The 16,839-nt window shown below is 40.7% G+C and overlaps 1 protein-coding gene across 11 annotated transcripts in view; it reads left to right on the forward strand.

Annotated features, from left to right (window-relative positions):
* LOC5565217 (protein Fe65 homolog) overlaps positions 1-16,839 on the forward strand; it is a 300,368-nt gene that overhangs the window by 257,154 nt on the left and 26,375 nt on the right. For 10 of the 11 annotated variants that reach the window (XM_021851272.1, XM_021851270.1, XM_021851271.1 and 7 more), the window contains 7 exons: positions 7,614-7,839; positions 7,894-8,192; positions 8,265-8,568; positions 8,631-8,820; positions 8,886-9,013; positions 13,227-13,232; positions 13,347-13,445. In XM_021851272.1, coding sequence (XP_021706964.1) covers positions 7,614-7,839; positions 7,894-8,192; positions 8,265-8,568; positions 8,631-8,820; positions 8,886-9,013; positions 13,227-13,232; positions 13,347-13,445 — 1,252 coding nt within the window. The remainder of the gene's footprint in view (positions 1-7,613; positions 7,840-7,893; positions 8,193-8,264; positions 8,569-8,630; positions 8,821-8,885; positions 9,014-13,226; positions 13,233-13,346; positions 13,446-16,839) is intronic. The other variant, XM_021851266.1, reaches the window with a different exon arrangement.

The raw sequence follows: 16,839 nt of genomic DNA on the forward strand, positions 1-16,839 counted from the left end.
GCGGAATGAAAGTTTCAATAACTACCGACGCATATACCGTTTTGTCTCAAATTCCGAACAGACTCATATTCCGAACACTCGGTTTTTGTATGGCGATGTGGTTGAAATGTTTCGCTGAAATATGTCATCAAATTACAAGGAAATGGCAGTCAATTACAATTAAATTTTAACGTCTTCCAATCTATTTTATACATCTGGAGTAGTGATGATTCTCTAGTTCGAGGCCGGTTAAACTAGCTCAGATAATTTTATTTGCGAAATTATTCATTTGAATATGATTTATTCGCACTGTTCGGAATTTAAATCAAGGTGTTTGGAATTTGAAACAGAATGAACACAGTGTTCGGCATTTCAATCAAAATGGTGTTCCATACTTTTACGTAAAAACAATACTAAACAAGCTTAAATAAACAATTTTATTAGCACACCCAACAGCTAACAGATTTTGTGTAAAAATTGAAATTTTCACCAATATCATCTAATTTATGCTTATCAAATGCATTTCAAGTCACTGTTAGCCTTATGTGTTCGGAATATGAGTCAAAACGGTACTTTGCAAATGTACTGAAGGCACAAGCTAAAGTGTAATTTGCGAAAAACACGACCTCATGCCCTTTTGATCTTTTGTCATAAATTTTTTATTAACACTGTTGAGGTACCTCAAGCGGGAATTTTCTTTCTCTCGAGAAAGAAAATACGGGTTTGTTTAACTTTTACTTAAGGTGATTATAGAACGAAGCCACACCTCAAAATTTCAAGAGCACAAGACTTGAGAACCGATCGTCGCTTCACGTTGAAAATTTATCCCATTGGTCACCACCAGCAGGCAAGCAGTTTGATTGATTTTCAACGCGAACTGTTGTCAGATTCTCCAGTCTTGTGCACTTGAAAATTCCAAGTTTGGCTTCGTTTTATAATCACCTTAACACACTTTACTACACTTACAAAGCTTTTGCCAGCTCAATACACTTCACTTTGCACTTGACCGTCAAAAAATGCTGTTCTACATTACTTGACCGTTGGTCTTTCTAGAATAGAATCTTCCAGAACAATGTATAGATCTGGTTGCACTGCCGGGTAGAGTAACTTACGAGTTACTTACTCACTCTATCGGTCGATGCACACCCCTACTAAGTGCCGTCTGATTGACAGCCACTCACGATCCGCTGTCACTGTCAGCTATGGACCAATGCACGAGTTCACTATGTGACATTTGAGCGGTGCCGTGTTATTAACGTGACCATGGCAACGAATGAATTTGGCACCGCTCAAACGTCAAATCAGTGAACTCGTGCACTGGTCCATAATGCAGGAATGAATCATTAAAATAACCAAAACGGTCAGTATGAAATGCATAGATAGCGCCACTGTAGTCTTGTGTATTTGACAGCTGACTGGTTAAATCCCATGAGCCTTTGTCTCTTACTCTGCTTACTGTTTTCAAGTTACCCGTGAGAGAGAGAGAGAGAGAGCTATGGTAACGGTCGTATTTTGGACCCCCTAAGTAAGCAACTTTAGTTTTTTGTCCCAATCAAATGATTGCACAGCGTAACCAAGTCAAAGAACATGTCAACATGTAGAGAAAAACTTCTTCTACAAGATAAAAATGCCCAAACGGTCATGTAGGATCTAAAAACCGAAAATAATTAAATTATGAAGCACTGTTTTTCATTATTTTGGTGACACCAATACATTTTGGACCCTCAAAGTATATATCTTGGACCCCGGCATTTTTAACGTTTGTCATACTGGTTGTATAATATGCTTGTTCACAGTCTAATCAATCGATCGACAATGAAAAACCGAAGAAATTCTACGATTTTTGTTCAGAAATTGGAAAAAAGTATTTTTTACATTTGAACAATTTTTGACGGCATCAATTTCTGTGTGTAACGTGTTGTAACGGTTGCATGGAAGAACCGATTAAATTAAATTATTTTAAGATAAAATAAACACATTTCTTTGTACGAACGGTTGATTCAAGTGCGGAATAGTCCTATCTTTCCAAATGGCTTGCAAATTGAGTTGGTCTTTCGATTTTAACTGGGAAATTTGCATGGGCCCAAAATATATTGGTTACCCTATACAGCACAAAGATGTGTGCATTTTACTCTGTATAGGGTAGAAGTACCAATTATGGCTATAGTACCAATTATGGCAATAGTGGGAACAAAAAGAGATTTTTCATATTGTTTCACTAGACTATAATGGCTTATATTCACAGGAATGATTAAACTATTTGTTTTTAATGGTAACTAAACCTTGAAAAGAACATTCGTGCAATAAGCTTCGAAAAATGAACATTTGAAAATTTTGCCTCACATATATGTCACCTTCTTAGCAGTTGGCTAAGGGACCTCCGTTACGAAATGTATGTTTTCATCCGGATAAACTGTTTCAACCGATGAATGTATGTTACCTAGTGAGAACAAATGAATCAATTTAGCTGGTATGCAATCAATTCTACTGTTTTAAGTTGGAAATCGTGTTATTTCCACTATGTCGATAACTGGTACAAAGAGTATATGAGAGCCCAATTATGGCAATACTCTGGAGGCGGTTTGTTTACATTTTTTGATCAGTAAAATAAAAGAAGTAAAGCTATTTAACTGGTGACTTCCACGACGGGACGGTTCGGTAAGGCATTATCTTCATGTTTTGTACTCAATTACTAAGATTTTTCAATCACACGTTCGAAAACGTTCGCGAGCGAAAGATGCTAATTTCATGATAGAGAGGGAATTTCAACGACACTCGATTTTTGAATTTTCCCTCTTTTTTCGTTAAAAATTGGCACTGGAAAAGTAATGTGAGATCATTAATGCTGTTTTGTATCATAATTTGCATTTACACTACATTTTGACTTCTTTTTCGAAAAATAATTTTCTCCCATGAACCCATTGCAAAAAATTGATTTAACATATATTTAACCCAAAATTTTTGGAAAATTTTATGAGCGATATCTTCATTACATATAAGCGTTGCATTATCATTCGCTCTTCATGGCGTTTGAGTTCATTTCGTGCAAATATTCGATAGTCCATAATTGGTACACTTTTATGTCGAATGCTAGGAACGCTATTGCCATAATTGGTACAAAGACAACGCTTTTAAAAATCCATTTTTAGAAGCTTAAAGTCAATTTAGTACTAAAACTGTTTAAATCAACAGATTCGCAAGACTTTAAACTAGTAATTGACACCAACAAGTCATGCTTGCGTTTTAGAAACGCGGTTACAACTTGATTTTTATTACTACTGTTGACATATTGCATCCATAATTGGTACACCTACCCTAAGAGTACAATTATGGAGGCGATAAATATACATTTTTCATGCAGCCTAATGGAACATGCACGTATATCGCCACCACTTTTGTACTCTAATAGCGCATACGAGTTTGTGTTTACTGGGACGGGCTACTACATCAAATCCCTGATGTGTGAAGAGCACCAGCTACTTGATGATGTCTTCACGTTCGCTGGTTGCTCGAAAGGCTCCTCCTGAGAGAGCTACATTTTGTTGGTTGCTGTTGATACACACAATGGCTTTACAAACAGTCATTCATGCCGTGCTCCTATGTAACGGGCTCCACTTAGTTGACCACAGTGCCATCTCTCAGATTTCCATTGGATGTCAGGTAACCCCCTTCACCTCGTGAAGAAGTTGGGTCGCACAGGATTGATCGAAAAGTTCCTCCAGAAAAAAATTCTGATACCTTCTCGGCAGCCGGAAACTCGAGATGCATTGGCATCATTTCGTTCTGCTTGGGTCTGCTGTAGGTACTCTCTCGGGGTTAAGTCCAGTATATCGACGGAATTCACAGTGTGGAAGGGTTGGTTCACACTGGACGGGCCAGATGGCTCAATCAAAGTGGACTCTTCATTCACCATGGTTGCAGCCGTAACAGTCTCAGCGTATGAATGGCGTGGCTGCTCTCCTCTAGAACGTGTAGACTACTCCTTCGTAGCAGGATCCACTTGGTCGGCACATGTAACTTTAAGGATCGATGCCTTCACATCTGGCTGTTCGGACGACTCCTCCTGAGCCAACTCCTGACGGTGCTCCTGGCAATGACTTCGTTGATGGTTCGTGATTTCTGCGGTGTCTTACGTTATTGTAAGTTTCGGTGTCTCCTTACTGGTCGAGTCGCTCTTTTTTAGCGTTCTTCGGTTGGATGTTGGTCGGGATGTGATTGAGTGAGCCGACACTACGAGAATCCAGGACCTCTTCTTCGGTGGGCTCTGGCAGACGATGAATCCGAAATGGCTTCGAAAGTTGAAATACTTCGCTAGACTGGGACTTGACTGTCCGAGCAGGTGTCACTACGTTACTCGGTGCTTACACGCGTGACGGTTTGTAGCACTCTCTTTGAGAAGACCTCGTTCGGTACCAACTCCGGATGGTATCCAAAAATCAATAATCGTTGGTTGTAGACTCAACGAGCGTGTTCATGCTGGACGGCTCGACAAGTTTCTGAAGATAATACTCAGACTGGGATTCGGGTTTCACAGTACCGTACGGCGTCTTGGCTTTTGGTGAGTCAGAGAGCTCATTCTTAGCGGACTCTGACAGCAGTCTAACTCGTAATTCGGCTGGTGGCTTACTAGGGATACCAACGCGGTACAGTTGGTTCCTGCTGGAACTACGAGAGTGCTTAGACTCCATTAGATTATCGGCCGTCGCAGCGTGAGGTGGCGTTTCCATGCTGAACATATCAGTATGTATTCTGACCGCTGCCTATTTTGGAAGCTTTCCAAATTTAAGCGTTCAATCTCACTGCACTCATTGCCAACTTACCAGCCAGGCTCGCGGATAGCTGCTTGATCGTCAACAGCGCTTCGGTATGTTGCTGGTCGAACCTGAATTGCAGCTCATCATGCTCTTTGAACTCTAACGCTGGAACCCGTTTCAGGATCTTCCGATACAGGTTGGTGTACTCTATCTATCTTCTTCTCGTAGGTTCGCAGCTGTGATGATCTCGTGTTGTATCCTTCGCCTCCTCCAGGTTACGAATTACGTTTGTGACGCTTCCGGGAGAATTGGTCACGTAGATAGATAACATTCTATGTCTTATCTATGCGGGGTTCCATAGATGTCAGCGTGTAGAAGCTCACGGGGTAGATGGACAGGGATTCCCCAGCTAATCGCCTTTTTAACCAGTAGGAATTTCTAGAATGATCGCCTTGTTGACCTCAGGACACAAAAGCCAATTGTATTACACGCCTTGTTGTGCAGGAGAAACGAGGTCTTACCTCGTAAATCAGCAGAAGGCTTCGCTGTTACCGAACGTCTCGCAGACCGATAGATGCCTCTCTCTCTTGGTATACTTACCGGCGGCAAGAATGTCCAGGCGATCTCATGGTATATTAAAAAGTTTGGATCTACGTTGGGTTTGGATCCAGCTTCAACAAGATTTCAGTAATATCTGATATATGTTTTTTATTAACTGTTAGAGAATAAAACAGCTCCCGCTTCTTATCATTTTTTTAACGAATTTAAATTTAAAACGAAATTCTCGATCCTTTAGAGAAACGAAATCCAATTACCGGGTTTGTGGTGGCTCAAACGTCATCTAGTTGAGCAATACAATGAATTGAAATGAATCGCTGTGGAATAGGACGCAGAATCAAACCAAAACAGCCAATCAGGTGACCAGAAGCACGGGGTTTAGTCGTGTGTAGAGTATAAGGAATTTCTAATTGAAAATGAATCTCGATGGTTTGCGTGAGGTGTCGTTCAAATTCGCGGGGGTGCACGGTCCAATTGGTTAGTAAATTTCACGCCAAATTGGGCAGCTTCAGTCATAGCTGCAGTGTTGAGCAGTGCATGAACATTTGTTGCAATTGTTTGGATAAGAAATCAAATTAGTGGAAAAAGAGTTACCAGAAATAGGCAAATTTTTAAAAATTCTTTTTGGTGAAAAAGTGGAATTCAAATTATGGGTTCTCAGTGCAATATTGGCATCGTAAAAAATCGTATGTTTACCCGCCGCTGCGTGGGTAGAAAAAACTAGCTTGAAGATGAGCAAGATAAAAATTTGCTCAGTAATGGGTATGATTTTGAATCAAGCAATCGTTAAGGTAAAACATCACAGAATTCAAACATGAGTTAAAGTTTTAGTGCAATATCTAAATTGGTTTCACCTTAATTGAAGAATAACAAATGGCGGAGGACATACCTAAAGAATAACAGGTACGATGAACGATCCTGTCAATCTGCGTGGTACGAGCCTCTGCAAATTGTTTGCGTGAAAATAAAACCGCAAAAGCTAGACTAATTGTTGCCTCCGCAATTTGCACATACAAAGCTTTGGTATCTTATTTCACAGGACAGACGACTTTGCCGTGATAAAAACCTCCACAAATTACGCATTCATGCGGAAATATTAGGTACCATGACCTGAGTGGACTTCTGGAAATCACCTCCAGACTTTTGGAATTTTTCCCTCGTCACATAAACAAAGAACATAAGTTCCACTCACAGTATTTTAAAAAAGTGTGGTGGCGCATTTTATCCTCACGGTGCATATTAGAACTAGTAATTCTATTCATATGATCAGATGAGAAATTGCAAAAGAGTAATCAGCATGTTATATCTTATCATGTGCATGTGAAAACTTAATTCAAATTAATTATCGGTTGTCTGATAAAAACACAAACCATCTTTTTTTAAATATAAATATTTTTTTTGTATAAATATTCAATTTAACAACAACTCAGACTTAAGCAATGGTGCCCATTAATGCTAGAGTAAAACATGATCGTATCATAAGTACATGACTTCTGAAAATGTAGCAACAGCGGATGTTGGCCATCGTCGAGAATGTGACTGCTTTTGACTCGAAAAGGAAACAAGAACCTAACTTATGGACAAAAAAAAAAAAATTGTTTACCAAGACCCCCAAACAATCCTATCCCATTTTCCCAACGATTACGGTTAGCTCCATTTGCTGGCCGACTTATGTAATGGATTTTATTATCTTGTTGTCGGAGACTGTTGTCTTCTTCACTCTCTGCACGGTCGATTGGCTTTTTTATACTGAGAACAAAAGGCAGCTTGTTTTGTCTGAGTTCTTCACATATGCTATCAGAGGGGGGAAATAAAGCGAAACGAATTTTCCACGTGCCTAGTAGATTTGGTAGAAACAAAAAAAAATCGAGCTAGTGAAGAAAATTCAATAAACTGAATTGGCTTAATGTCTGACGGCACACCTTGTGAAAATTAACTTGAACATTTTTGCTGTCGGAACCAGAATTTTGGTAGCTTAACGGAAGAACATAAATCGATATCCATGTAGAGGAAGTAAATCATAGATGCTCCAACATGCAGCTAAGTATGTATGAACAATTTTCTAACACTTTATTCAAGAAATTGCTCATGACGGTTTGATATCGCGATTAAATCCTAGTATTAATCTTTTATTGCTAATCATGTTGTGAGAATGCTTTTGATTTGCCTTTTAATTGTTGTATTGCTTATGTGTCATTGTAAGAACTTAATGGTACACCTCAAATTTCATAAAATATTTAGTCATTCTTTTTTTTTATTTTGTTGCTTTTTTAATATTTGTTACTTTTCTGACAAACGTGTTCTTTTTATTGTTCATTTCAGAAAACGGCTTACTAAGCTACGAGAATCCTAACTATCATATGGATCCTCTCCGAATGGAGCGTAACTCACACCTGTACGAGGAGATAATCTCCGAATTGCAGCAGCAGGGCACTCTTCGACCCGCCGGAAGCGTTAATTTGGTCCGGGATCCGAGTCTACTTGGCAGCAATCGAAAAGGATACATGGACATTGCATCGATGGCTGTAGACGGGAAGGAAATTGACAAGTAACTTGATAATATTTTATCCATGGAAGCAAAATATATCAAACTTCATTACAGCTCACTGAAAGATAAGCAGAAACTATTAGATGGCTCACCCAATGAATCGGAAACTCAGAAGGACGAAGTCTCGGAAAAAGGCGAAAAGATTCAGGAACATGAAATCAAACACATAGCCGGAACGCTGAATGCTAATGATTTGTACGCAGTGCCGAACAAGAAGAAGCAACAAGTTGGAGAGGTTGTCGCTGACGACGAGGAGGAAGATGAAGAGGAAAAGGGTAAACAGGAAGACATTGAAGCAATCGAAGACAAAGACAAAACCAACGATCTACCACCGGGATGGGAAAAACATGAAGGTAGTATTTATCTTCCAGGATCATCCAAATTTCACGGAATTAAATATTCATTTTTAAATTTTACATTTCCAGACAATGGCGGTCCCTACTATTGGCACATCAAATCGGGAACAATACAACGTGAGCCACCAGTCTGGCCGAAAGAACCACCGAAAGAGCTTAAGACACCGATCGCACCAACACCTCGTTACATACAGAATTCCATGTTCTCGCAGACGCTGGTCAGCCTGTACGGGACTCCAAAGCCTGAAACTGGCTCCAGTTCGTCCAGCAGCGGTCGACTGCACGACAGTATTTCGTCTGTTACCCGCAGCAGTACGAGCTCGGCACTGGATCAGGAAGACGAACGACGACGGAGAGAGGATATAGCGCTAAAGTAAGTCTAAGAGATGTTATTTAAGGTTTGATAGTACAAAGAATTTTATATTTCGTTCACAGGCGACGAAGTTTCCCACTGAAGTCGGATACCGAACGACCCATAAGATTCGCTGTACGCTCGCTAGGTTGGGTGGAAATCGCCGAGGAGGATCTCACGCCAGAGCGATCCTCGAAGGCGGTCAACAAATGCATCGTGGATCTATCGTTGGGTAGAAACGAAATGCTTGACGTTGTGGGTCGATGGGGTGATGTAAGTTCTACAACTTTCAATACAGGGTCATCGAATATTTTTAACATATTTTTGGTCATTTTCAGGGCAAAGACTTGTTTATGGACTTAGATGAAGGTGCTTTAAAACTAATTGATCCAGAAACTCTGACAATACTAAACTCGCAACCGATCCACACGATACGAGTGTGGGGCGTAGGTCGGGACAATGGACGGTGAGTTTGAATATCTGTTACTACTGTTGTACGGTTGTACGTTTTAAGAGGCTATCTTTGGGGCACTTTATTTGTTGATCTAGCGTATTCTTCTTCTTCTTCTTCTTTTTGACATAACTTACTCTTGGGGCAGAACCTGCTTATCAGCTTATTGTTCTAAGAATACTTCTAAAGTTATTAACTGAGAGCTTTCTTTGTCAAAGTTACCAGTTATGCACTAGTATACCGTATGGCAGGTACGATGATACTTTATGTCCAGGAAAGTCAAGGATGTTTCCATTATAAAAAGCCCATGGACCGAGCGGGAATCGAACCCAGATACATTTAGCATGCAAGGAAGGTCCCGTTTACATAGTAAATTGATTATCGTTTAGACTTCACTCGTTGGATACATTTTCTCTATGCTGCTGAATAGTTCGTTCGTAAAATACCTGGACTTTTGCAAATACGGCCCCTATATAACCTCTTTTCCAAACAAGTTGCTATGATAGAGTCGGTGATAAAAAGATAATTGGACTTAATAGATTTCTCGGTCGATATTCGTGTCTCTTCAACCTCGTATCCGGCCTACGTTCTCCAGATCCTATTGATCCTGATCAAATCACCCTACTAGCAGTAATCCTAATGTTCTGCCTACAACATTTATATCGTCCGCGAAGCAAATGTCAAACCCAGCTCTCCGCATTACACCTTCTAGCGCAATGTTGAACAGCAGGCATGAAAGTCCTTGTCGAAGTCCATGGTACGATCCGAACAAACTCGAGTGTTAGTTCGAAATCTTCATGCAGTTTTCACACCGTTTATCGCTGCCTCTAACAAGCGGTTCTCGTCCATATTTGTCCATAGCAACATGCGGTGCATCGTAAGCCTTTTTAGAGTCGATAAACAGATGATTCGTTGAAGCATGGTATTTATGATACTTCTGGAAATTGTGCTGTACACTGATGATCTGGTCCGCCACCAATCATTCGTTTACGATGGACTTGTTTTCTATTTATGATAGACTGCGAAAGATAATGCGGAAAGATAATTTTCACATTCTAATTTGTTGTTCTTCCTTTTTGTAGCTAGGGCATATAAACCCTTACCTCCAGAGCATCTGAGTTCGTTTCCCGGTCGACCCATGATCATTTCGTACCATAGGGCACAGAGTATAATCTTACCTGCCACACTTTATTGGAATACAGGAATGGCATCATTCACAAGGAAGCTCTCAGTCAATAACTGTGGAAGTGCTCTTAGAATACTAAGCTGTAAAGCAGGCTCTGTCGCAGTGGGGACGTGATATGGCATATGCCAGTACGTGATGAGAAGAAGAACCCCCTACTTCCTTCTCTCCGGTAGCTATTATGTTTCTCAGATTATTACTATCGCCAATGTTTCCTGGGTCAGAAGCTTACCGTTTTGTCCAATACCTGTTCTATATTCCAATACCGTTCAGTATTTATGTAACCCAAGTAACACCGAAAACATCTTTTCGAATACCAGATAGCAGATCTTGTCATATTAGAGTTAAAATGGTGAATTCATAACATCTTGAGTTATATAAAAGTTATAAAATAGCTATCGAAAAACACATTACTTCAAAACACTTAATCTTAAAATAACAACCTGAACTGGTTAATTTAACGCTCCACGAACATGTATATAACTTTATAGGGATTTATATTTTATGTATCGTAGTAACAAAATGTAAGTTGTAATAATGTGTTTTAAATGTTTTTTATACAAGGTTCAAACACCGATAAATTCTTCATCTTTGATTAGTCTTGTGTGCCATTTTGATGTCATTCGACTATTGAAGATGGGTTGAAAACGCTATTTTCAAATCCTGTGGACAAAATCGTAACGCAACGAAATTGCTAGCGTATTGTACTCTTAATTCGGTTGCTTTTCAAAATAACAAAAGAAATTTGTCTACAGCTGCATTAAAAAATAAACCTTAAAAAGTTTCACTTCCTGACGATTTTAGCAACGTGATCGACACATCACATAGTCCCGAGCATTTTGTCTACAACGGCCATCTGTTTGTCACCGGAATCAATATAATTTCAAATTATCTTGTAGCAGGAAACATATCTCAATGATGAATATTGAAATAAAACAACTTTTTCCTCTGTGGGGGCTAGAATAATTGTAGTCAAATACGCCTCAAATCGATGAAACTCTCTGAACGAAAAAAAAAATTACTGCACGAGTTATGTTCGTCAACATTACTGCAAATTTTACAATGTTGACATTCGTAAACCGATGTTTGACGTTTGACAGACGAAAATCTATCCACTAAGTAAGAAGCTATATTTAAGTTATTTGTGTGTTATTACTATTACCGAAAAAACAAAAACAAACGAATTTTTGGGGAGTATGCTGAAAATATGTTCTCAAGATGTATTTTAAACGTTTTTATGAGATAATCAAAAACCTGTAGTTGAGATGCTCTTAAGATAAAATTACAACGTCATTTCAACATATTTCTGAACCAAAACAAACAAACATTTCACATTTTGCCAACTAAATAATTTAGATTATAGTACCGGTCGAGAATTTGTATCAACTTAGCTCAAAGTTGCAAATCGATCATATTAACTAGATTAAATTGGTAAAAATTGAAGATTCAATTAAATGAATTGTGCAATCTTAACATACGATATTACAAATTTGAGTAACAATTTGAAGTGTGAGCAGATCAATATCACAGTTTCAGAAAATAATTGAATCGTTCGAATATTTTTGGTCGGCGCTGTAAGCTCAACTGAAAATCAGCCATATTATTTTTTCGTGAGAATTGAAGAAAGTTTCACATAACAGCACGATATGGAAGGATATGTATTACATATATTAATTATTATAATGGCCCATAAATTATTGAAGAGTGAAATTGAACGTTTCACCAGAAATTTTGAATCGCACATTGAACGTCCCAAATATCGCTAGACATGATCCATTTTCATTTTTTCTTCATCATAATGATATTTAAATTTAATTGATTTCCTAGCTTGGAAAACATTATTCAGGTTGTGGCTGCTATGTCTATTTTTAAGATAGTTTTTTTTTATTTTTCTGTAAGTTCCTTCGTTTTGCAGACATTGGACATTCTGATCAGATAGTAAGTAATACAAATGTGTCTTTCAAGTTATATAACGTACACATAACGTCATAACAACCAAAACATTTGCCTGTATTATAAACTGATCATCTTGTGTCATATATATTTGGTTTTCACTTTCAAATAGCTCAATTATGACAAATGAAATATGTCTTTATATAAATTTGATTAGTGAGTATTTTGTACTGAAAAAAACCTAATTATAACAAATGATCATCACAGCTCATATTCTCATCTCTATTATGTTGAGAATATGTTTATAAATCGTCGATTGTAACTATTTATAAAGTTGTCAGACCTATGGGATGTTATATAAGCCGCCATTTTTTGCGCTGTTTTAGCTTTATAAGTGTTAGATATAAAGTAAATACTACTGGAAAAATACAACGGAATATATTAAAAACTTGAATTATTTACTCATATATAACTAGCTGTGTTACTTGGGAAGCATAGTTCTCAAATTCCAAATCACTAATTTGAAACGATTTCTGAGTGATTTCAATGGTAATTGTTGAACGAAAGCATAGCGTAATTCACGTGATTTTTCTCACGGATTTCTGGAAGCTCTTTGGATTATTGCAAGATTCTTTTCATTCCTTGGATGAGTTTCTTTTGATTCTTTACGATATCTTTGATAGATTTCTTTCGATACTCTTAGCGGATTCCTCATATCTAGCGGATACCTGTGAAATAATTTATGAAATCCTAGAATGATGTGAATTATGGTCATCCTTAGAAGAAGCCGTAGTTCAAATGCAAGATTTTTACCATATTAATTTCCAGTTGCCTTGTGTGTGTTTGTTTGGTCAGATCTCCGATGGATTCCCAGCTAGATTTTATATACGGGGTGTCATTATTGTCTACTATCTCTAGTCTTTCAAGGTTCAAGGGGAAATTTTTTGGCAAATTCTGCACGTGGTTATTAAACTATTATTTGCTCCTGAACTGTCCTTATGAAAATCTCTACTTTTATTGTTGTAATAATGCATTCAATGTATGTTTCTTTATATCTGATTCTTTTCCCGCTGCTCTATTCAACTGGCTCATTACACAATGAAATATACTTTTCCTGTGGCACTCCGCTGTTTTCATTTGACATACCATCAGAGAAAGGTATGAATGTTTAGTCATATTGGTTTAGATAAATTTCTCAACTAATTTTTCATGAGAACAAACTCTATTACAGTTTTTTAATCCATATCTTTTTTTTTCACGCACTGCCTGCAGAGATTTTGCGTACGTGGCACGAGATCGACTTACCAGAATTCACATGTGCCACGTTTTTCGATGCGATACCGCTGCCAGAACGATCGCCAACACTTTAAGGTGAGTACACATTTATTACTTACTTACTTATTTGGCTTTACATCAATTATCTTGATAAAGCCTCGCCAACAATATTTCGCCATTTCCCTCGGTTCATGGCCGCTTCTCTCCATCCTCGACTGTGACCCACGCTCTCCAGGTCCTGGTGTACCTGATCAATCCACCTAACTCGCTGCGCCCCACGCCTTCTTGTTCCGACCGGATTCGTGGCGAACACCATCTTTACAGGGTTGTTGTCCGGCATTCTTGCAACATGCCCTGCCCAGCGTATCCTTCCAGCTTTAGATACCTTCACGATACTGGGTTCGCCGTAGAGTTGAGCGAGCTCGTGGTTCATCCTTCGCCGCCACACGCCGTTCTCCTGCACGCCGCCGAAGATCGTCCTTAGCACTCGGCGTTCGAAAACCCCAAGAGCTTGCAAGTCCTCCTCGAGCATAGTCCACGCCTCATGCCCATAGAGGACTACCGGTCTTATGAGCGTTTTGTACATCGTGCATTTGGTGCGGGGGTGAATCTTTCTTGACCGCAGTTTCTTCTGGAGCCCATAGTAGGCACGACTTCCGCTGATGATGCGCCTTCGTATTTCCCGACTAACATTGTTGTCAGCCGTCAACAAGGATCCGAGGTAGACGAACTCGTCCACCACCTCGAAGGTATCCCCGTCTATCGTAACACTGCTTCCTAGGCGGGTCCTGTCGCGCTCAGTTCCGCCAACCAGCATGTACTTTGTTTTCGACGCATTCACCATTAGCCCGACTCTTGTTGCTTCGCGTTTCAGGCGGGTGAACAAATCTGCCACCGTTTCAAATTTTCTCCCAATAATATCCATGTCGTCCGCGAAGCAAACAAATTGTCCGGATCTCGTGAAAATCGTGCCTCGACTGTTAAGTCCGGCTCTCCGCATGACACCTTCAAGCGCAATATTGAACAACAGGCACGAAAGTCCATCGCCCTGTCGTAGTCCCCGCCGAGACTCGAACGAACTGGAGTGTTCGCCCGAGATCTTCACGCAGTTTTGCACACCGTCCATCGTTGCTCTGATCAATCTTGTGAGCTTCCCGGGAAAGCTGTTCTCGTCCATGATTTTCCATAGCTCTATGCGGTCGATACTATCGTATGCCGCCTTGAAATCGATGAACAAATGGTGCGTAGGGACCTGGTACTCACGACATTTCTGGAGGATTTGCCGCACGGAAAAGATCTGGTCCGTTGTCGAGCGGCCGTCGATGAAACCTGCTTGATAACTTCCCACGAACTCGTTTGCTATAGGTGATAGACGACGGAAGAGAATCTGGGATAGCACTTTATAGGCGTCGTTTAGGATGGTGATTGCACGATAATTTTCACACTCCAGTTTGTCGCCCTTTTTGTAGATAGGGCATATAACGCCTTGCTTCCACTCCTCCGGTAGCTGTTCCGTTTCCCAGATTCTGACTATCAGCCGATGCAGACAAGCGGCCAACCTGTCCGGGCCCATCTTGATGAGTTCGGCTCCGATACCATCCTTGCCAGCGGCTTTGTTGTTCTTGAGCTGTTGAATGGCATCCTTAACTTCCCCCATCGTGGGAGCTGGTTGATTTCCGCTATCCGCTGTGCTGACGTAGCCATCGCCTTCGCTGTCCTGACCTTCTGTGCCTGTGTTCTCTGCGCCATTCAGGTGTTCATCGTAGTGCTGCTTCCACCTTTCGATCACCTCGCGTCCGTCCGTCAAGATGCTCCCATCCTTATCCCGGCACATCTCAGCTCGCGGCACGAAGCCTTTGCGGGATGTGTTGAGCTTCTGATAGAACTTCCGCGTTTCTTGAGAACGGTACAGCAACTCCATCTCTTGGCATTCCACCTCTTCCAGGCGGCGCTTTTTGTCCCGGAATAGGCGGGTTTGCTGTTTCCGCTTCAGTCTGTATCGTTCCACGTTTTGCCGCGTACCATGCTGCAGCATTGCAGCCCGCGCTGCATTCTTCTCCTCTAAAACCTCTTGGCACTCCTCGTCGAACCAATCGTTTCTTGAGCTCCGTTCCACATATCCGACAACGCTTTCGGCAGCGTCGTTAATGGCTGCTTTGACTGTCCTCCAGCAGTCCTCAAGAGGGGCCCTATCGAGCTCGCCCTCATCCGGCAACGCTGCCTCAAGATGCTGCGCGTACGCATTGGCGACATCCGGTTGTTTCAGCCGCTCGAGATTGTACCGGGGCGGGCGTCGGTACCGTACATTGTTGATGACGGATAGTTTTGGGCGCAGTTTCACCATCACCAGGTAGTGGTCGGAGTCAATGTTGGCGCCACGATAGGTTCTGACGTCGGTTATGTCGGAGAAGTGCCGTCCATCGATCAAAACGTGGTCGATTTGCGATTCTGTCTGCTGAGGTGATCTCCAGGTGTACCGATACGGGAGGCTGTGCTGGAAATAGGTGCTACGAATGGCCATGTTCTTGGAGGCGGCAAAATCTATCAGTCGTAGGCCGTTCTCGTTCGTCAGCCGGTGGGCGCTGAACTTTCCAATCGTCGGTCTGAACTCCTCCTCCTGGACAACCTGAGCATTCAAATCTCCTATGATGATCTTGACGTCGTGGCTTGGGCAGCGGTCGTACTCGCGTTCGAGCTGCGCGTAAAATGCGTCCTTGTCATCATCAGTGCTTCCGGAGTGTGGGCTATGCACGTTGATTATGCTGAAGTTAAAGAATCGGCCTTTGATTCTTAACTTGCACATTCGTTCATTGATCGGCCACCACCCGATCACGCGCCTTTGCATGTCACCCATCACTATAAAAGCTGTTCCCAGCTCGCGTGTGTTGCCGCAGCTCTGGTAGATGGTATGATTACCTCTAAACGTTCGCACCAATGCTCCTGTCCAGCACACCTCCTGCAGCGCTACGATGTCGAAACCGCGGGTCTTCAGTACATCGGAGAGTATGCGAGTACTTCCAATGAAGTTGAGAGATTTGCAGTTCCACGTACCGAGTTTCCAATCGCTAGTCCATTTTCGTCGCTGTGGTCTTTGCCGATTGTTCCATTACACAGTACACATTTATAAATCCATTCAAATCTTGAAATTATGAATTCTAACAAACTACTACACGTGATACACAGGCTTTGTCCTTGGGTGGAGAGACCTGTAAAATCCGTCGAAAATGATTTTTGACATCCCTGAGATATTGGTGACAGAATGCTACCAATATGATAATATGATATGATAATGAAAGGTTAAAGAAATTTTGAGTGTATCCAAATTTTACTATTTCTGCCTAAACATATTAACTAGATTTCTACAATAGAATTCATGCCACAAAAACTACATGTCATTGCTTTGAACATTGTTTTACAGGCGAACGTGATGAAAATTTATGGTTTCTCGTAGGTTTTTATATTAAAGAAGTGTTGAGAGTTATCCAAAATT

The sequence above is a fragment of the Aedes aegypti genome, chromosome 3 (genome assembly GCF_002204515.2).
Source record: "Aedes aegypti strain LVP_AGWG chromosome 3, AaegL5.0 Primary Assembly, whole genome shotgun sequence".
Lineage (NCBI taxonomy): Eukaryota > Metazoa > Arthropoda > Insecta > Diptera > Culicidae > Aedes > Aedes aegypti.